This window comes from Oryza brachyantha, chromosome 8 (genome assembly GCF_000231095.2).
Source record: "Oryza brachyantha chromosome 8, ObraRS2, whole genome shotgun sequence".
NCBI classification, from domain to species: domain Eukaryota; kingdom Viridiplantae; phylum Streptophyta; class Magnoliopsida; order Poales; family Poaceae; genus Oryza; species Oryza brachyantha.
Window position 1 is genome coordinate 2,121,704 of NC_023170.2, and position 20,908 is coordinate 2,142,611.

General features: G+C 40.0%; 3 protein-coding genes across 4 annotated transcripts; 2 read left to right on the forward strand and 1 right to left on the reverse strand.

The window, feature by feature from the left end:
- Nucleotides 1-2,118: 2,118 nt before the first annotated feature.
- LOC102722040 (oxysterol-binding protein-related protein 2A-like) lies at nt 2,119-8,485 on the forward strand. 2 transcript variants are annotated; one of them, XM_006659781.3, is made up of 10 exons: nt 2,119-2,576; nt 4,128-4,490; nt 4,772-4,850; nt 5,090-5,496; nt 5,986-6,141; nt 6,402-6,569; nt 6,657-6,797; nt 7,355-7,582; nt 7,670-7,783; nt 7,889-8,485. In XM_006659781.3, the coding sequence occupies exons 1-10, from the start codon at nt 2,190-2,192 to the stop codon at nt 8,045-8,047; spliced, it is 2,202 nt and encodes a 733-aa protein (XP_006659844.2). In that variant the 5' UTR covers nt 2,119-2,189; the 3' UTR covers nt 8,048-8,485. The 2 variants fall into 2 exon arrangements, with proteins under 2 accessions (XP_006659844.2, XP_040382582.1); XM_040526648.1 differs by lacking the exon at nt 2,119-2,576 and adding an exon at nt 3,923-3,968.
- A 196-nt stretch (nt 8,486-8,681) lies between these two features.
- Nucleotides 8,682-12,106, reverse strand: LOC102714577 (U3 small nucleolar ribonucleoprotein protein IMP4). The gene is made up of 8 exons (XM_006659063.2): nt 11,837-12,106; nt 11,612-11,721; nt 11,473-11,523; nt 11,159-11,302; nt 10,969-11,058; nt 9,326-9,432; nt 9,068-9,152; nt 8,682-8,980 (listed from the first exon to the last, which is right to left on the reverse strand). The coding sequence occupies exons 1-8, from the start codon at nt 12,030-12,032 to the stop codon at nt 8,882-8,884; spliced, it is 882 nt and encodes a 293-aa protein (XP_006659126.1). The 5' UTR covers nt 12,033-12,106; the 3' UTR covers nt 8,682-8,881.
- Nucleotides 12,107-15,477: 3,371 nt separating this feature from the next.
- On the forward strand, nt 15,478-19,285 carry LOC102714851 (vesicle-associated protein 1-3). The gene is made up of 7 exons (XM_006659064.3): nt 15,478-15,834; nt 16,478-16,548; nt 16,642-16,723; nt 16,852-16,967; nt 17,069-17,227; nt 18,355-18,432; nt 18,891-19,285. The coding sequence occupies exons 1-7, from the start codon at nt 15,777-15,779 to the stop codon at nt 18,999-19,001; spliced, it is 675 nt and encodes a 224-aa protein (XP_006659127.1). The 5' UTR covers nt 15,478-15,776; the 3' UTR covers nt 19,002-19,285.
- Nucleotides 19,286-20,908: the final 1,623 nt, after the last annotated feature.

Consider the following 20,908-nt stretch of genomic DNA (forward strand, 5'->3'; position numbering starts at 1 on the left):
GCTAAATGTCCATGTTTTTATGGATTAAAAATATATTATAATATTACTAAAAACAAATAATAATATGTTTAGTGAGAAATATATTTGTCATGGAATATGTTACGCATGTTTCTTCTATAAGAGATATTCATCTCAATTTGATTTTATATGTAGCTATTTATTTAGATTTAATTACTTTAGTATTGTCAAGTAAAAGATGTAATTTACAAAAATTACAACGAAAATACGCAGGATGACAAATTCACTGTGTATTACCATCACCACTACATTTTCTTAAGCACAGTTATGCACAGATGACTAGTGTGTTCTTGTATAATTTGTCCCTTAATCTCGAAACGGTTCTAAAAGTTTATAGCATCCACGGTCAACATGTTGTATATATAATTTCAGTAAAATTCACGACATTGCTATAAAATTTGCACCATCATTTTTGAGAGATCTTATGAATTAACGGAAATGTCAAATGTCCAACAAAAATTGACAGAAGAGACATCTAAGCAAAGAACTATGGAGCATTAGTTATGAAATTTTCTATGCACATGTTCATCTACAGCTCATGCGATCTGTACAAGTATATTCACAACCTGACTTCCCTTTTCCATCACTCTCTCGACCAAAATATAGTGGTGTCTGTTGGTGCTCTGGATTTGAAGCTAAGTATATGGTTTTACACTGGGTGTTTTTTCTTCTCCTCTTTCTCTATAATCTTCAGGACAGTAAGAGTGATATTAATATGTGGTGTCAGACATACTTCGTATCTATAAGGTCGCGTTCGGTGTCAAGGGGTGATAAGGTACTCGGCGTGAAAAATATAGTAATATGTTAGTACATGATTAATTATTAATTATAAAAAAATAAAATAGATTAATATTTTTAAAGCAACTTTTCTATAAAAAAATTTCGCTAAAGGCGTGCACGTGGAAAATGGGGAAATCTGAATAATTTAACTAGTGCGGCGAACGAGGCCTAAGATATCATTGTTTAAATCTTTTGTCTAACCTTGAAGGTAATCCTACGAATTTGTAACATTATTCCTAGTTAGCAATCTTGTCTTGCAAACATAGAGCAAACCTAATGGAAGTCCCAAAAGGTTAATTATTAAGGTCTACTACTAGATTAGATTACATGGTGGGGAGTTTGGTTAGAGGTGGATGGTGCACTCACCTCCACAACTAGCTGGAGTTCACTTTAACTAGGCATTAAGGCCCACTAAATCTAGTCATAGCACGTGAACCACTCCTGATCCCTATGACAATCCTGTGCTCCCCTACATCTGGTAAACAGTATCCATGTCCTTGCTTAACGTCTCTCTCTCCTCTCTCTCTCTCTTCTTAATCATAATTAATTTCTTGCTTGTTTTAATAACTTATCTTGGTTTTTCCTAAAATTCAACTATTAGTTCATATATATGGCAAACAAGGGCTTATTATATGTACTAGTATTATTAACAGCTAATAAAAACCACAGACCCACTCATTCTATGTGTTAACCACTGTCATTGTCTATGTGTATTTCATATTTTCATTTGGATGGTTTCGCATAAAAACAAATACGATAATTTTTTTCGTCATGTGACGCAAATAAACAAATATTGTCTTTATCATAGTGCTGTTGATCTGTCGTAACTTAGGATTATACATCAACACAGATCATTGTTACGATATAGACAATATCGATAAGACCTACTATGGTTACGCGATAGTTTCAGGTCAGTCCAATATTTTATAAACTAAAATTTAAATTTTTGAGTAGATTTTAGGAAATTTTATTATAGTTTATTTTTTAGTTTGGCTTTCATATCGCTAAGAATACGTGTACAAAATTTATTCATAAATTATTTTTAGTTGTAAATATGTCATTTAACTTATTCACTCAGAAGGTCAATTGATCAGCCTCTTAGTTGCTCAGCTGCATTTCAGTTAACAGGACAAAACTCAAAAGAAAGAGAGAGAATCTGCGAAAACGAATAGCCAAATGAAGTTAGCAAATGGCCAAATTAAAGTTGTGAAAAAATCCAAAATTTTTGAAACAAAAATGAGCATAAATAGCGAGGGAGGTGTTGCCCACACACAAATAGCAACCAACCGCTGCTAAATAAAGCCAACTCTCATCTCCTCGCCTCTTCGCGAACCCGAAAAAATCGATTTTTTCTGCATTTTTTTTCTCTCTCTCCCGTCGAATCGACGCGGATGACGCAGAGCAGCGGCGGCGCCGGCGGTGGCCACCACCTCCACCTGAACCACCACGGGCTGTGCTGCCTGTCCGCGGCGGCGCTGCCGGCGCAGGACGCGCCGCCGACGCCGGAGCCGGAGGCGGCGCCGGGCGCGGCGGTGGCGGTGGCCGGGGTGCTGCACAAGTGGACCAACTACGGCCGCGGGTGGCGGGAGCGGTGGTTCTCGCTCCACGACGGGGTGCTCTCCTACTCCAAGATTCGGAGGGACGCGGGCGGCGGCGGCGACGACGAGGATGGCTGCGGCGGCGGTGGCGGCGAGGTCAGGCTGATCGGCGTCGCGTCCGCCAGGATCGGCGGCGGCGCGCGCCGCCGCGACAAGCCCGTCGGCGTCGTCTGCCTCAAGGTACCACTCTCTCCTGCGATCCGGCACATCCCCCAACGTTTCTGAATGCCCGTGTTCTTCTGGTGAATCTGAATGCGTTCGCTTCATTGGATCAAGCATCCGGTTTTCTTCTTCGTCGTCGTCGTGTGTGAATTGTTCTTCGTTTCGTTGGTGAAAAGGGCTGGAAGATTCTATGTCGAAATCTCATTTGTAACTATGGAATGGCAGTTGGGAGATTGCGTCACACTGCTGGATCGAAATGGCGTGATGTCTTTCTGTCATTTCACAAATTCTCCATTTCTTTCCCAACATCTTTTGTTCTTGGGGGTGTTAAACATGATCTGGCATTCTGCATTCAACATCGTTCTGGTGTTCTTAAAAAAAAGAGAAATTCCGAATTAATGTTTGTTTTGTTCATGATTTGAATGGACATATCGGAGTCGGAGAGAATTTATCACTTGCGGTTTTGCTTATGAACTGGTTTGATTAATCAATCACCTCATTCGTGGTCCAATGCCTAAATTTAGAAGCATCAGGTTAAGCTACAAATGAACAAAAAGATCCCTATTTTGCTCTCCCTGATACGAGATTTCCCAAAGAAAAAAGAACGTACCTTTCTCCATCACACAACCAGGCACATCTTTTGCACAAAAAGCCCTCAACTTTTGGTGGGTTTAGCCAAAATTTCAACCTCTCGCAATTTCTTTGAACGATAGGGTTCTGTTGCAACTCTAGAGATCGACCCAGACAACGAAGTTTATCCGTCCGTCGTTGTCCTACTAAAAAAATTGATGATATAGTTAGTTCAACAGTGACATAATTAATCCTTAATGAACCATGCTTACTGTGCATTAAGTTGAACAAATCTGGGGGGAAAAGGGCTCAGCGAATACTTTTTAAAAATTTTGAATCTTTTTGCATTATTGATTTATACTGCTCTAGAGGGTTGCTTTTCCACAAGTCTTTTACTAGCTCTTGAACTCGCAGTAGTCGTACTAGCACCGAGTCTTTTCAAGGCCATTGCTCATGGGTCCCCAACAATTAAAGGATGCACAGTTGCTTTGCTTCCAGTGGCCACATATTACTAGATACTAGAGAGGAAGAGGAGAGGGATTGAAATGAGGGCTTGTGTGTAAAAGTTGGAGTGAATCAGGGGGGGGGGGGGGGGGGGGGGGCCTTGTGGATCTCCAAGAACTGCTCTAGTAGCTCACTTGCTTGGTCCAAGGTAGTGACCAGACCAGCTTGATTATATTTTCTAGGTTTTCTTGAAATCATTGTTGTTTCTCTTATCCCCATATTTTTGCTGTTAGATGTACCTTTTGCTTGCCTTTCCCCCTTCACCCTTTAATTAAAGCTGAAGGGAGTGGAAGCACTTGATTCACATGTCCCTTTTTCCTGGAATACCAAACTATGGTCTCTGGATCTTTGTTTTTATTTGCCTTGGTCTTCAATAAGCATTTAGCTATATTTTATACCTGATGGATAGCGTTACATGTTGGAAAGTTTACTACATTTTCATGCACAAGGTCATCATTAATAACATATTAAAGCTAACTGGTCACTATGTTCTAGTTGTCAGCATTTCGGGAGAGCAAGTCGGATGATAGGAGATTCTACATATTTTCCCCCACAAAAACACTTCATTTGAAGACAGATTCAAAAGAAGACCGTGTTGCCTGGATTGAGGCCTTGATCTTGGCGAGGAGTTTTTATTCGTTAAGATCACTCAGTGGGAGGATAACTTTTGTGCAAAGCGATGTTTCGGTTTCAACGGCAAGGCTTCGAAATCGCCTGCAGCAAGAGGGACTGAATGAAAGTTTTATACAGGAGTGTGAACAGATTGTGCTTACAGAGTTTTCCAGCTTCCGGAAACAACTGAAGCTATGCTACGAGGACCAGCTAAGCTTGTTTGGATCCTGTAGGCACCATTTTGAGGTAAGAATAGCTGCATGTGTTAATCATTGGATGCACTGTTTTTAGGACCAGTGAAAGCTTTCATGTGCCTAACTTGTAATGGAATTGACAGCTAGCAGAAGCTTCTTATGCCAGTCGAAATTCATCTTAATATGCTTTTTATATTTCTTAATAAGCTGCTAATCAATACATAGGTGTCATACAGGACTTGTTTTCTAACTCTGCAAAGTTACTCTCCTTGAAAGGTTACTCTGTTCTCTTTTCCTGCAGGAATTTTACGTATTACACACGTATTTGTGCAGGAAGGAAAAGATGCAAGTATAATACAGGGGGCTTTGACAAGAAATGACTTTTCCAGTTCTCGTCATGGAAATTTTAGTGGTATGTTTTCATAGAGCATACTGAGCTATTTCTGCCCAAGATTAGCTGTACAGATACGTTTTTTGGTGATTTATCCTTCTTGCCACGCCATCAGACATTTTGAATGCTTATGTTTCATTCAGTTGCCTAAGTAATTTACTAGTCTGAATTGTTATTAGAAGGAAGGGAAAACCTGCAATTCTCATTTAATAATTCACATTAGCATTTGTTAATGCTGTAATAGTTTGCTCATTGTGCAGAATACAGCACTACAGAATCTGATGAATTTGAGAAGCAAGATGGTGGTGAATTGACTTGTGAAGATGAGTCTACATTCTTTGATGCTGCAGACTACTTCATTGAATCAAACAACAGGTCTTCAGCAATGTTAAGCTCTACCAGTTGTGGTGAGGAACTTTTGGATATCCAAATGCAAGATTCTAGTTGCTCACTACCACAAATCGAACGACGGAGTAAATTGCCAGAACCTGCAGAGAAAGAGAGAGGCATCAGCCTTTGGTCCATTATTAAAGATAGTGTCGGCAAGGATTTGACACGAGTATGCCTTCCAGTTTACTTTAATGAACCACTCTCATCCCTTCAAAAGTGCTTTGAAGATTTAGAATATTCACACCTTTTGGATCAAGCTTATCAATATGGAAAAATGGTAAGATCGTTTTACATATATGGTTATGTATTCCTGGATATTTTGTTTTATACTTTTATGATAAAGAGTATGAGAGATCAGTTGTATTCGCTCCGTTCCATATTATAAGACTTTCTAGCCTTACCTAGATTCATTTGTGTGCTAATGAATCTAGACACATATACAAACATATATACATTGATACATGGATTAATCTAGATAAACCCAGAAAATCTTATATTATGAAACGGAGGGAGTAATATTATTAGACTTAAAGTTCAATGCTGATCCCTTGATGAGCTTTCTAAAATAGTAATATTCTTTAAGAAAATTTTGCAAGTAAAAGACTGTTTGTTCATATTGTACTCTTGATCTACGGATTTGGTGAAGGTACGGAAATGGTCATTGTGGAGTTCAGAATGTACTTTAATTATATGTATCAAGTATCAACTGGCATGTTTCTCTATTATAACGAGATTTTTTCATATGTCTGTTAACTCTATAATTTAGGGAAACAGTCTCATGAGAATTCTCAAAGTAGCTGCATTTGCAGTCTCTGGCTATGCTTCATCTGTTGCGAGACCTTGCAAACCATTCAACCCACTGTTAGGAGAGACTTATGAAGCTGATTTCCCTGAAAGAGGCGTCCGTTTCTTTGCAGAAAAGGTTGGTTATCTAACTCAATTGTATTTTCTTATGCAAAGGATATAGTTTATCCTTTACTTCAATTTATATAATACGAAGCTGATATTTATTATCTTTTACTTCAGTTTTATATAAAACAAATCTGGTATTTATTGAAAAATAATCCAATTTCCACTATGCATAACACTTGTCTCTTTTTCTATCTGAGAACTAAACTTTAATACCTTAATAGTGTGAAGCATTTAATTGCAACACATTTTTTTCATCATGTTCATCACTAGGTTAGTCATCATCCCATGCTGATTGCCTGCCACTGTGAAGGCAAGGGCTGGAAATTCTGGGGCGACAGCAATCTCAAATCTAAGTTTTGGGGGCAGTCGATTCAAGTTGATCCAGTTGGTGTTTTGACAGTGGAATTCGATGACGGTGAAATCTTCCAATGGAGTAAGGTGTGGAACATCATTCCTGATCAGAACTTGTCAATTTTATGTTCTTCATAACCAATTTCTGTATGTCTCATGCTAATGCCTTTTCAGGTGACAACAACTATTCACAATCTCATCCTCGGGAAGCTGTACTGCAGCCATCATGGAACCATGCACATAAAAGGGAACCATCAGTATTCATGTAAACTCAAGTTCAAAGAGCCATCGCTTCTTGATCGCAATCCTCACCTAGTATGTTTTGGTTCATTTCCTTTTTCCTGGTCAGCCTTAAATATCAAATCTTTAGACAATCATGTTTTGTTCTGCACACAGTACCTTCCGTATTTCATGCACATTTCCTGTTCAAGCATCGCATACGTGAACCCACATGGCATACATGAACAAGAAACATTTGTCACATGAAGAGCTGATGAATAGTGCCTATCGATCTTGCTGTCTGTTACATCAATTGAACAAGCACGTTCCTATTTTATTTATTTGGAATATGTTATGGAAGTACTGCTATGAATTAAAAATCCACGATTTTACTGCGAGGTTGCAAGTTCCTCCTCTGAACTGCCCCATCAATCTCTTAAAATTATCAATCCATTGATCATGAATAGATTTGACAAGATTAGTCCATTGTCATGTTGGTATGGTAGCATGAAATGAGGTTTTCTGAAACTTGTTTGACCCCATTTTTCATATAGTTCAGTCTGGATGTAACTGTAAGAAATTATCCACTGTTTTAACACGACCGTTCCTGGTGGATATATCTTCATACTGTGTCTATACTTTCATGTCCACAGGTACAGGGCTTTGTAGAGGATAATGATGGAAACAAAGCTTCGTTTTTAATAGGAAAATGGGATGAAAATATGTATTATAGTAATTTAGATACTTCCAAGGTCAAGAGCGCTGATCAATTGAAAGGTGCCTCACTGCTGTGGGAAAAGAACAAACCTTCTCCTAATCCAACGCGATACAATTTATCCTCGTTCGCTATCACATTGAATGAACTGTCGCCCGAGCTTCAGGTATGTATGTAAAATGTAGTATAGTCAGCATTGTTGACTTGATATCAACACTTGCAATGATCCTAATTGCTTTGTCATGTGTTAAAGGATAAACTGCCTCCTACTGATTCACGGCTAAGGCCAGACCAGCGGCATCTAGAGAATGGTGAATATGAGAAGGCAAACACAGAGAAGCTGAGGTTGGAACGCCGACAAAGAATGGTACGCTCAACTCTCTTTTGTAAAAACAACTACAAGCATGATAGATGTAGCTCTTTGAAATCATCATCCAGCTGCAGCATTTTGACGACATCTGCTTCATCGCAGTCGAGCAAGCTTCAAGACAATGGCTGGAAGCCAAAATGGTTCCAGCAGGACGGCCAAGACGGGACATATCGCTTCAAAGGTGGTTACTGGGAAGCAAGGGAGCAGGGACACTGGGATGGATGCCTTGACATATTTGGGGAGTTCTCAGAGACATTGTGAATGCCCAATCTCAGTTGCTATAGCAGCATTAGCTTCTCCAACAACCAAAATTCCATGGACCATGGGTGCTCTGAAGCTCTGAAGCATTTTGCTGGTTCTCCTGCATAGCAACAAGAGCACAGCAATGCAATGCATATGAGGAAGGATTAGGGTCAATAGACAATAGAGAGCATTGCCATCTTCAGTGGTAGATATATGCTTGGATGGCTATGGTCACCGGCCTGTCATTAGCTCATTTCCTGGACAATTATCCGTAATAATGTTGCTGTTCTTTTTTTATCATTTGCTTGGATTGGATTCAGGTTGGGGCTGTAAAGCCACAACACACGTCGATTGCACAGAGAGCATCATTTGTAGAAAAGGAAAGGAAAAAAAGCAGTAAATTGAGATGGAGAAAAATCACCCTGGATGGAATGAGAGGTGATGCATGATTAGAAAGCCCCAATCTTTGAGACTGAAAATGACCAACAACTAATCGTTCTTACTTTAGAAACTGAAACGAATAATCGACTGCTTAATTGTGTTCTTGTCTCGTACTGTTCTTTATACTTCATAAATCATAGCATCAGGTAAACAAACAAATTCTTTCAAATGAATTTTCGATGTTATATTTGCTTGCTGTGGGTTGCCATCGCTACAAAATTTGGCCGTTATTGGGCCCCAATCCACAACAGAGACGTAAATTCAATTCCGACAGATAGGACCCAGTAACTATGAATGGAACCATTATCACAGCACAGATATTAGATACACTGAGCTAATGTTACAGATGCAACAAGAGAACAAAAACTCAAAAAAATTGATGCACTGCTGCAAGTTGCAGTTGCAGGTCAATCAGGCACCAAGAGATTTTTGCTTCTTCGCTGTATTCATGTATGGCCGTAGCACAAACTCGTTCTGTGCTTCTGCTTGGTCTACTGTTCCTCTCTTGATCTGAACAGAGAATAAGCAAGGAATTAGTATCAGAAAAGTCCTACTGTCAAGCTTCAAACACCGAGCGGGCGATAGAGCCTTCTTAACCTGATATAGTCGCAGCTCAAATCGAGGACCAACCTCCTTCAGGTCAATGGATTTGGGGCCACCATGTTTTTCATATACGTGATGCCTGATGCAGGGAAAAAATTGTTCATGGTTAGTGTGGTTAGATATGTTACATTTGATGGGGGATTTCAGAAGGAACAAAAGATTCAAACGTGGTGGAAGAACCACACTAGGGGGGATAGGTTTGTAAGTTAGACTAATGTAGCAGTTAAAGGGTGAATAGATCATAATGTGAACCTGAATGAGATGTAGTCGTCTCTGTTAGCAAAAGTAATTATCCGCTTCGAGTCTGGTTTTGGCACAGGAAAGAGATGCTTGACAATATTAGCAGTCCTTTCACCAGTCTGTAACAATAGAATCTTATCAAACAGATGTGATGGAGCACAGACCGAAAAAGCATAAATCCCTGACAAAGTAGAGACAGAAGTAGAAATGTATGTGCTTAAATGTAAGGTACACACTAGAGAAACTCCTTTTAGAGTCCAATCTCCTTCAATCTAAAATAGCAAAGCAACCAAAACCACAAACCTCTCAAATAAACCAGTGGGTTCAATTTATTTGGGTTTAGTGAAGCAGAGAGCGATCACAACAAAACCACCAAAAAGGGAGATAAAGCAAACAACACAAGATGTAAAAAGCAGAGGCACTCAGTTTAGTTATTCTGAATGGATAGATTTGTCCTCATGGTTAGTACTTCTCAGGTTAACGAGAAAAACATCACGGTGGCCTCCATATTTCAGAAGTGTGATAATTCAGAAAACCAAACAAGTAACAAACAGAACTACAAGTAGACTAAGAACAAATGGCGAGTGAAATTGGAGGCTCTCAGTATATTGTTTTGAATGGATTGAAGTGTCTTTCATAGAAAAAACAAATCTCAGGTTAACGAGAAAAACATCACAGCAGCCTCCGTATAACTTTAGAAACATCAAGGAACAGAATAAAAGAAAATAAACACAAGTTGGAGGATCTCAGTCTAGAATTTTGAATGGATTTAAATGTCTTTCATGGAAGAAACAAGTCTCAGGTTAACGAGAAAGACATCACTGTAACCTCCGCCTTTGTAACCCAGGTGTGCTGGGATGCAAGTCACAAAAAGAATAGAAATGAACAAGATTATTAGGAACACATGGTAAACCCTGATCATGTTACAAACCAGCAACATGTTAAAGCTGCTCAGATATGTTATTTTGGAATGGATAGATATAATCCTCATGGTAGACCTCAGGTTAACGAGAAAACCATCATTGCAGCCACCAGAAATAATATGCAAATTGTAGTGTACAAGTTCTCCTACATGTCAATAGAACTGGAGGTGCTCAGCATTCTGTTGCAAATGAACATTGTATCATCACTTGTAGCAATATTGCTTAACAAGAAGCCGTTATTGCCAGTACTCTTGTGCACTTGAGAATATATATGTGTGTATGCATGTATGTGGTGACTGATGTATCACCTTCCACATAGATATATAGATAGACAGACAGACAAAGAGGCAGGCAAAGAGGGAGAGAGAGAGCGATAGATAGATAGATAGAGAGAGAGAGAGAGAGAGAGAGAGAGAGCAAAGAGCACTCAGATTATAAAGAATCATCACAGCAGCCTCCAGTTCATGAACATGTTAGTGAATCTAGTAAAAAAAAGGAAAAAAATTGATAATAGGCTTCCTCACTTCATTATGTTCATCATGACTCTTCAATCTGATACCCCTGATATAAAAAAATCATGTACTTTTCCAACAAACAACTATCAAGGTGGACATAACTGAATGCAACACAAGTGTATAGTCATAAAACAATAGAGAAAAATCATTTATTATTTACATGAAACAAACAAATTAGTTGCTTTAGAACAAAACAACTAAAAGCAAAGTATCCTACCTTGGTTGTGAAGTTGTCCAGTATTAGATGGGGGTAAGCTTCTGACATTTTACCCATGGCTTTCCTATCTTTAATAGCGTGGCGTGTCACCTGTTCAACAATGATATCCAGGGTCAGAACCAAGTATCATCTCCTACATCTTACACGACAAAGACTTGGCATGCACTGATAAAGTGGTAAGGACACATACCACATTGAGTAACCCAAAGTATGCAGTTGGCCCAAACGGTAGGTGGCAGACGATTAAACCATCAGGCTGACCACGATGTTCATGCACCAAAACAAGGTCAGTGATATCATGCGAACGGCAAGACTCGACGATTTCCGATATCACCTGCCAAAGGAAACCTCTAGATAAATACTCCACATCGTACTGAGCTAAGTCCACATAAGCTAGAACCGCAGTTCCAGGCAAAAATGCATCCTTGGAACACATTTTTTCACTCTTAGCAACCTAAAATCTCAATTAAACGTGAGAATGTAACAACAACAACAACGTTATACCTGACCACCACGATTCATTCTTTGCGAGTTAGGGAAGACAACTTTGAGCTCCTAGCAAAATGGACAGTAAGGATGGTTAGCTTCATCGTTTCAACTTGCCGAGGAGGAGTTCATTCACAAACGAAATAAAAGGCCGCACCTTGACAAACTGCGTCAGGGGCGCGCTCGGGTTGCGCGACGTGGTGAGGAGAATCTTGGGCTCGCGGAGAGCGGCGCCGGCGTACTCATCGTCGATGAGGCTCTTCGGAACTGCATCAAAGATCACCACCAGCCAGCCATGGATGAGAAGAAGAAAAAAGGCGGCAGCGGCAGCAGCTGATGGGAGTGGGAAGCGGCGAAAGGGGGGGGGAGCTGAGCAGCCGACCTGCCCTGTCCTGGTCGTCGAGGTCGATCTCGCGGCGGAGGGCGAGCTCCTCGTTGCGGAGCTCGGTGGGGATGGGCTTGCCCTCCTCGAGCGCCTCCCGGAGGCGCCGCTTCTTCTCGTAGTGCTGCCGCTCCTTCCCCTCGAGGCTCTTGCGGTACAGGTACTCCCGCCGCAGCCGCGTGTTCCGGCGCAGCATCTCGCCTCCTCCTCCTCGTCGTCGTCGGAGCCGAGCGGCGGCGATAAACCCTAGCGCCTTCGGTTGCGTCGCCGGCGGCGGCGGTGGTTTATATAAGCAGAGTGGAATGTGTAGGTGGGCCTATTGGGCCTGTCCTAATGGGCCCACCGTGGAATGTGATGGGACGAGCCCACATTGTCCTCGATCCGCTGCAGCAATGGGCCTCCACACACCTGGACGGCGGAGACGCTTTGTGAAATGGCTACCCGTAGCTGGATCATTGGAATTTTTTTACTGCTTCCACCCTTTAATATTTATTATAAAATAAATATTCCAGGAACTTATTTCCAAATAAGCATGGTTTGATTAATCCGTACTGACTATCGTTCATCTTATTAGTACTTTGGTAAATCTAATAGTTTTTTTACTAATTACTAATTATTTTTTATTTGATACCGTTGATTTTTTCTTCATGTTTAATCATTTGCCTTACTTAAAAAAGTGGCATAATTAAATAATTATTTATTGTGGATTATCACTGAATGTAATATAAAAATGACTTAGAATTTTTCATGCTTTCTAATTCTTTTTGAAAAGAAGATGTCCCATGAAAATAAAAAAAATTAACAACGTCAAATAAAAAATGGTGGAAGTGTTAAATATTGAAGAAGTGTTGAATTGTTATAAGGAAAAAGTTTGGTACTTGGAATCCCTAAAGACAGTAGGATTTTCCCCTTTTAAAAACGAATGCACTTGGACTTTCCTATCTGAGAAAATGTTCATCAGGAAAAAATGTAACTATTTATAAATTATTCAGGAAAATTAGTCTTAAAATTTTGTGTACATTAGTCTTAGAAAAATACTGCCACAAAATTCAATTTACTTATTATTATAATGAGAATTGTAGTTAAATATAAACCGTGGAACTAGACTGCATCGTCAATACCTATTCTATCACTTATACAAAACACACAGTTCATTGGAACTCATGCCCTATATTTCTTCTTTCACATACTCTCTTTTTTAACTTAACACAAATATGATGTGATAATTTTATACCTCGTTGATATCACTTCTTGTACGGATGCACCTAGCATTTTGCCAACTATAATGCTAGAAGCAAACGATGGGCTGGGTTGTGAAAGGCAAGCAACTAAAAAACTGTCAAAGAATGCCCCAATTACTATTATTACCAAAATTTTATCCACCAATTTGCTCGATCAATCCTTTGGATTTTGTAAAAGCGTCTGGTTTGAGATTCAGAATACACCCTTTTTTTAAATAAAAAGCTCATGCAATATTCCTGACTTCCGAAATAAGCCGACGCAACTGCAAATTGCACAAAGCAAAATGACACGGAAGATGATGATAGTACACCCTTCGGTTTTTTCTAATTTACGCAGCTGACTTTTTTCTGATGTTTCGTCTTGTTAAAAAATTATATAACTATTGATTATTTTGTTATAATTTAATTTATTACTAAACTAACTTTAAGTATATGATTTATATATCTAGATAAAATTTTTAAAATTAATGATCAAATAACTTAAAAAATCAACTGTATTAATAAAAAAAATTCCGAAGTAGTAGTAATATTGTTTGAGCATCAGTAAAAAGGCATCCATCCGTGAAGAGGCAAGCACGTTTCTTCCTTCACCTGCATTCCACTGACTGGTGGGGCCACCCTGCATGCCCGTTAAAGCGCCACGTCACTGGCTCACCCAGCTCCAGCTGCAATACCGCACGCACGATCTGGGCTATTTTCTTCCCTTTTTTTACATTTTAGTTCATTTTATTTTCGGTTTTATTTTTTTGTTTTGATGCCCCTCTACTAAAAAGAGTGTTATTTTTATTTGCTCATGATCCACCTACGTGTTTATATAGCTTATGCTTTGGGTCAACCTGCGGCATTCTTTAGTTTATGCCAAACTATCTATATCTATAAACTTTGTACATGTCAACATATATATCAACATATGGACGTAAGCAGTGGCGGAGCTAGGATTAGGGTACGAGTGGCTCAACTAATTTTTTTCCTTATACAAGGTTAATCTAATTATGCTAATATACACAATGCAAGTAAATAAAACAGAACATAGGTATACCATGATATATTAATAAAGCATTTTAAAACATATGAAAATAGTAGTTAAGTGAAATGTTGACTCAAAGAAGCATATAGGCTAGGAAAGTTTAATTAAGAAGATTACCTTTTATTCTTATCAGATCTCGATCTTTCTTCATGTTTCACGATCTATAGTAATACAAATAACAATTTAGTATCACATGACGAGAGATTAAATTTTTAAAACTATAAATTAAAAATTTTATACAAGTATAGCTGTAAAAAAGTACAAAAAAATAGCCAAAGTTTCTACCGTTGATTGTTGACTGTTGTGCTATAAGCTGCATTTTGTTGTCTTGTGTGGTGGAGTGCCGGAGACCCGGAGTAACAGCGTGAGCGGCTGCACCCTACGTTGGTGACTTGCCGAAGGTGTGCCCACTACCTCGATATGACACGACGCCTGGTGTATGGTCGCCGCCTCGCCGAGGTGCGGCGACCACCGGCTGCCAACCCGTCGCACCGACCGCTCTGCCGCGCATTGCCACTGTTGTTTCCCGATCTCGATATGTCGGTGCGTCGTCTACCGTCCATCGTCCGAGTCTCGTTCTACCGAATCACCGATTGCCGACGCCAAGGCCCAGCCGCCCAGGGAGGAACCGATGGCGATGAAGTGTAGACGCCGATGCCCGTCTCTGATTTCACCTTTCACGGTCCCACGTATCACGTATGCGGCGTAAATGGAAGGCATTCCGTTGATTACGTTGCGATTGGTGCGTCATTTTCTCATTTTTTTAATTTTTTATTAATAGGGGTATAGTCGCTGATTTTTTTGGGTGGTCCGCCCTACATAAGACATACGAATTTTATGTAGAGAAATTTCAAACGAATTCAAAAATAATTTTGAACAAAGTATTATATGGACTTATCTTTTATGTTAGGTCTTATCAAGAAACCCATATAGATGCAATAAACAAAACAACAAAAATCTGTTCTCATCTCTTGTTTCTCTTCCAAATGAAATTGGTTAAAAAAAAGAAAAGCGTTCTCACTTCTGCTAAAACATGAAAGGAGAGAAATCAAATTTTTTATTTCTAAACAGAAAATGGAACTATTAGCATACCCTTGTCCTGGCGAGCCTAGCTTTGAAGGGAAATTTAACTTTTTTTACTCATACGAGTGGTCAAAATAAATTTATCACTTACTATTTATAACACTATGAATATGAATATATGATATTTGAGTTTAGCGGTAAATCTGCTATAAACATTTTTTTATTGAGTAAAACAAGTTAAATGCCCCAGCTTCGAAGGGTAGTATGGTCATTCACCTCGAGGGGTCCCAACGAACACCAACTCAATTCATTCACTCGACAGAATTTCTCCCATTTTTAATCAAAAACAAAGAGCATCCGTCCATCCATCGACGAGGAGGAGGACACGCAGTCTCGGCTTCGGCGAGCGGAGATTTCCCCCCACGGTCTTCCGCTGTTGTGGCGGGGGCAGATTCCGGGTCGATTTAGTGGCTGGAGCCTCTGTTCTTCGCTTCCCCGATCGAATCCGGTGGAAGGGAGCACTAAAAATCACTTTTTTTTTTTGTTGTTGCTGCTGCTGCTGCTGCTGTTCTCTTTTGGGGGTTTCTTCCTGCTCGAGTCTGTTGCTTGATTCGCGTGAGGAGAGGGGCGCGCGCTCGGAGAAGCGACGATGAGCGCCGGGAGCGCGCGTTTCCTCGAGATCCAGCCTTCGGAGCTCGCATTCCCCTGTAAGTTTTCTTCACCACCTCCACCCAGATCTCGCCCACCCCCGCAGATCTCGCCCACCCAATCCCCTTCCTGCTGGAATTGTTATGGTTGATCGATCGATGCGAGTGGCTGTTCTTCCGTCGATGGATCTTGGTCAAAGCTGGGATCTTGGGCTTTGATCCGTGGGAGTGGCGTGTCCCTTCGAGTGGTGATTCTTGTAGGCTTCTTCTGTGCCACTGCAGCATGCTTCAGGGGTTGTTGTTTTGCTGGGGTTTGAGTGGGTTCCTTGATGCACGTCGTACGCGAGGCTAGCTCTGATGATGAAACGCTTCTGACGTGCATTGCGTAGGATCATCGTTTGGTAGCCATTTTGTGCCTCCAGGAGTCTTGGGATCTTGTCAGCTAGTATGTGACTTTTGACCATGCTGATCTGTTGCTTTCTGTGATTTGTTGGGAAGCTTGAATGCAATGTCCATGCAAGCATTCATGGCTATTGCGGATCGAAATAGCACGATCCATTTTAGAATCCAGTATTTTGATTTTTGTTCCCATTTTACTAAAATTTGTTGTTGTTGTTTTTCATTCTGTACCATGTCCAGCGAGTTGTATTATGTTTGTTTCTTCAGATGTTCCTGAAACTAAACTGCTGTTCTGTGCATGCAGTCCAACTACTGAAACAGAGCTCATGCTCCATGCAACTCACCAATAAGACTGACCATTATGTTGCATTTAAGGTAATCTACTTGAGATGTCATCTCTTACACGCTTCTGGTTATCTGAATTCGTTCCAAATGATTTAAATCTGTTACCTCATCTTTGGTTCACAGGTCAAAACAACCAACCCAAAGCAATACTGTGTGCGCCCTAATATTGGTGTGGTATTGCCGGGGTCTACATGCGATGTTACAGGTAGCTGCCACTACATTACATAGTGAAACAATAGAATTTATGCTCAATAAAATTTATTCCAGAAGAAGTCTGCTCAAGTTAGTTCAGATGTCTATTTAGAAGTTTTGTGTAACATTTAGTTTTATTAGTGATGATGCAAGCACAGATGAAGGCACCTCCAGATATGCAGTGCAAGGATAAGTTCCTTGTTCAAAGTGTTGCAGCTGACAATGGTGCAACAACTCAAGATATTAATGCAGAAATGGTACCTACCTTGCAGTTCTTCATTTTGTGTTTCCTTAATCAATTTTCTGCATCCATCTGTTACAACATCATCTCATCCGTCTATGTGTTCTCATGTAACAGTTCAATAAGGTGGCAGGAAAGGTTGTTGAGGAATTCAAGCTACGTGTAGTCTATGTGCCAACTACATCCTCTGCAGTGCCTGAAGACTCTGAACAAGGTAGTTCTGCTCGGTCATTTGCGCAAGGAAATGGCACTTATAATTCCACAGTGCAACAACCTGTAAGTCTACCTGGTTTTAATTATTTCTTTATCTCTATTTTTATATCAGACACCTGGGATTCATTTTGTTGTTTAATTGTCTCTTATCAATGTGCGACATTTAGGTTTCTAGATCATCTGCTGAACCAACAAAGGAGAGGCCCACAGAGGCAGCTTTTATCTTTTGTCATTACATATCTATTGAAGAATCAATCCCACTATAGCACAGAATTGCAACTTGCTAGAGTAAATAATGTTGGCGCCCTCGTTCTTTAATATTATTACTCAACTAACTACTAATGCACAGGTCATGATAACAACGTTAAGTAAAATTGGATAAAATAATGCAGGCATAGGTCAAGACATCTTGGATCTGATTCCATGCGATAGTTAAATTACATGAGGTGCTAGCTACAGTATATTGCAAGTGATCATGAATAATGGCTGCCCCGCAGTATGACATTTAGTGCTTTATTGGTGGTATCCTTTCATGAGTCCAAAACCATACCTTTTTGTTTGCTTTTCTGAATGTCACTCTTAACATTGAGGTTGATAAGCACAATTATCACATAGATGTGGACATGTGACATGTCGGGGTGGTAATGGACCCAACTTTTTTTGCCTACAAAATTTAAGGGTTGAGTCTAAAATGAGGTGGACTAACATTTAATAGATTTTGGAGCTAATTTTTTTAATGGTTAAGTAGGGTTGTAAATGGGCCTAAGGGCCTTGCCCATTACCACCCCTATTGGCATGTAGTCATAAGTAACACGGCAATGGCATGTCACCACCTATATGTATACTATGTATATTACCTAGTACTAAATCCAATTTGAAAGCTAAAATCAACTTAGCTTTAATACTACAAAACTCAATACTTTTTTTTTTTTTGAAAATTGGGCTTTTTCATCGCTTCAACCATGAATGATACGGTGCATCCAGTGACTGATGAACCATATCACACAGAAAAGCATAATCCTTTGGTCTTGATAATAGTGGGTACTTTAGTATTATCTGAGATAATTGAATGATAATAGAAAGCCGAAATACATGAGTTACATTTAGTTGTTAGCATAGCATATCTTTATATTCTATAAAAAGCCTTCTTTTGATAAACAACCACTTTTTGATGATTATATTCCTATTAGGCATCATCCGAGATCTCCAAACTAAACGATGAGAAGAGGGATGCTATTCAGCAAAACCAGAAGTTACGACATGAGCTGGTAAGTACTTCTACCATAGTACCATTATGAAACAGCAGTTGTTGTCCCATCATTAGAAGGAAATAAAGAATTGCATTCACAAGAACTGATGGTTAACATTGTTAGACAGCAGATTGAGTAGTTTCTGCTTTCTTCGTACGAGTGGTCTTAAACTTTTCTGTAATAGACTATGAATTCAAAATTTGTTAGCGACTGTTTCTTTCAATTAAAACACTCGTATCAACTGCCATCTGATGACTAAGTCAATGACAAATCCAGATTCGTCAATTGGGGACAAAACAGTTATGAACAAACACAAATACTACGCATTTTCACTGCTAAAACTAAAATCTGCACTTTCAAAATGCTGCATTTGATCTATAGCTTGCATATGCCTGTGAAATTTCATGGATTCTATGAGCTGAGCGCTGTGTTTATCGGATAGTTTGACGAAATCTCTATTTGTATCTTTAAATCAGGAGCTCCTACGGAAAGAAAGCGGCAAAAGCAATGGTGGTTTCTCCCTCACCTTCTTGGCCATCGTGGGTCTTCTCGGCATCATCGTGGGCTACATCCTCAAGAAGACATAGAAGAAGAGGAGGTAGTAGTTCCCAACAAAGTTATACTCCCAGGAAAAGGATACCCTCATATTGGTATGCCTCCCCTCATGTTTTTTTTCCTCCTAAAAAGGAGCACCTGTTCTAACTTGTAACAACAATACTCCTCCCTAGATGCCATGGTTTGTGTACATTATGGTGGTTCACGGGTTCGTCGCGATTTCTACATTGACTAGGCTTGATTTTTTTTGAAAGTTTTTAACTGCCGCAACAGTTTGACATCCTCCATAAATCTTTATTCTTTCTTCCTGATCAAATCGACCTACTATCGTCATACCATGAATGGATTTATCTTCTGACAGTGCTGGATCATCTTACACATATAGCTTGTCAGATCTTTTATCATGAACTCGATGCAATCTTGCATTCATCATTCAGAGTAGTGAACAGGGAAGAGAGATAATCTCTTCATATCAGAAATTTTTGAACATGTCAGGATAAACATGAGATGAGAAAAAAAGTTAGAAAGACAATGTTACAACATTACTTGTGTGCTACTGCTGCTGCTGCTGCTGGTGTGGCGTCGTCAGAGATCTTCAGGTTGGAACCACGCAGAGCTGAGGCGGTGGCCCACCGCCGCCACGCTTCAGGAACAGCATCGCCGCCGCCGCCACGGCCACGCCGACGACGAACCCTAGCATCAGATTCAACACGTGCCAGCGCCACACCGGAGACGACGACGACGACGAAGCCGCCGGCACCGTACCCGCCCTCTCCCCCTCCTCCGTCGTGGTGGTCACCGCCGACGTCGCCGCATTGGCAGCGGTCACCATCTCCGTCACGCCCGAGCCGCCGGTGTAGCCACCTCCTCCTCCTCCTCTGCCGGACATCTCGCCGTCGGCAGCGCCGCCGTCGTCGCCGCCGCAATTCATCTCTGCATGGAGGCGGCGGCGGCGGTCTCTGTATAGTACACGACACGGCGGCGAAGGGGCGCGACGCTTCGTGGGTGGTTGTGGGCCGTCCGATCGGGTGGGGGAGGCGACGTGGGCCGTCGGATCGGCAACTAACGCCTCCGGATTTCTAGTCTAGTTTTCGCGCACGTTGCCAACTTGCCATATGAATTCTCTCGTTGGTTTGGTTTGGGAGTTTTTTTGACGAACAAATTGATTAAAATTGGATAAGTTTGATTTACTTTTAAGGGGAGTGGAAGAAATTTCTCTGTAAATTCATGGAGCTGCCTTATTTGTTGTGCATGGAATATTTAGTGGGAAATTTTAAGGAACTATCGCGAGGTTTTGTGGTTTACTAGATGGCACGGGGAAGATTCCATGCTTTAATTTGGACTTCTTTTAAATTTAAATCTACGTATCTTCCTTAATGTTTTTGTATATGGTTACTCTAGTTCCATAAATAAAATGGCATCTGTAGTTTGATAATTTGTCCAATAATATTAGTACATTTCCATGTATCTTCTCACTTGTAACAATTATAACTCTTCCTCGTTTAATTTTTTACATTCTACAACTCTTTGTTTCCCTGTTCGGGAAAGCTTTTCATAAACTCTGCAAGCAACATTTAGATTTGAGAATCCGCAGTGATAGAATTCAGAAAATGAAAAAAAAAACACATAAGCTGAAAAATCTAGCCTTTTCAAATTCTCATCAGCATGTTAGGGCATGTTTATTTTCATTTACAATTATGGTAATATAGATTATTGAGCCAAGTTACTATAAGCTAGATTATTATAAGCTGAACTAAGTAATAGATGATAAGGTGTATAGTTAATTTGAAGTACCCAAGTATATAGTAGGTCTTTAACAACTCAATAACTGATATTATTTTTTGTTTTAGATTATTTCTAATAATTTATATTACAACTATTCTAAATGAAAACAAACATGACCTTAGAATCTTAAGCTCTTCAAACAAAATCTTATTGT

What these genes read in the sequence shown, in the direction of transcription:
- LOC102714577 (XM_006659063.2), bottom strand. Translation starts at nt 12,032, where the DNA reads ATGCTGCGCCGGAACACGCGGCTGCGGCGGGAGTACCTGTACCGCAAG. An exon ending in CCCTGACGCAGTTTGTCAAG is followed by an intron (nt 11,524 to 11,611) that starts GTGCGGCCTTTT and finishes CCATTTTGCTAG; the next exon opens with GAGCTCAAAGTTGTCTTCCC. An exon ending in GAATGAATCGTGGTGGTCAG is followed by an intron (nt 11,303 to 11,472) that starts GTATAACGTTGT and finishes TTCCTTTGGCAG; the next exon opens with GTGATATCGGAAATCGTCGA.
- LOC102722040 (XM_006659781.3), top strand. Translation starts at nt 2,190, where the DNA reads ATGACGCAGAGCAGCGGCGGCGCCGGCGGTGGCCACCACCTCCACCTG. An exon ending in AAATCTTCCAATGGAGTAAG is followed by an intron (nt 6,570 to 6,656) that starts GTGTGGAACATC and finishes ATGCCTTTTCAG; the next exon opens with GTGACAACAACTATTCACAA. An exon ending in TTGATCGCAATCCTCACCTA is followed by an intron (nt 6,798 to 7,354) that starts GTATGTTTTGGT and finishes TCATGTCCACAG; the next exon opens with GTACAGGGCTTTGTAGAGGA.
- LOC102714851 (XM_006659064.3), top strand. Translation starts at nt 15,777, where the DNA reads ATGAGCGCCGGGAGCGCGCGTTTCCTCGAGATCCAGCCTTCGGAGCTC. An exon ending in ACCATTATGTTGCATTTAAG is followed by an intron (nt 16,549 to 16,641) that starts GTAATCTACTTG and finishes TTTGGTTCACAG; the next exon opens with GTCAAAACAACCAACCCAAA. An exon ending in AAGATATTAATGCAGAAATG is followed by an intron (nt 16,968 to 17,068) that starts GTACCTACCTTG and finishes CTCATGTAACAG; the next exon opens with TTCAATAAGGTGGCAGGAAA.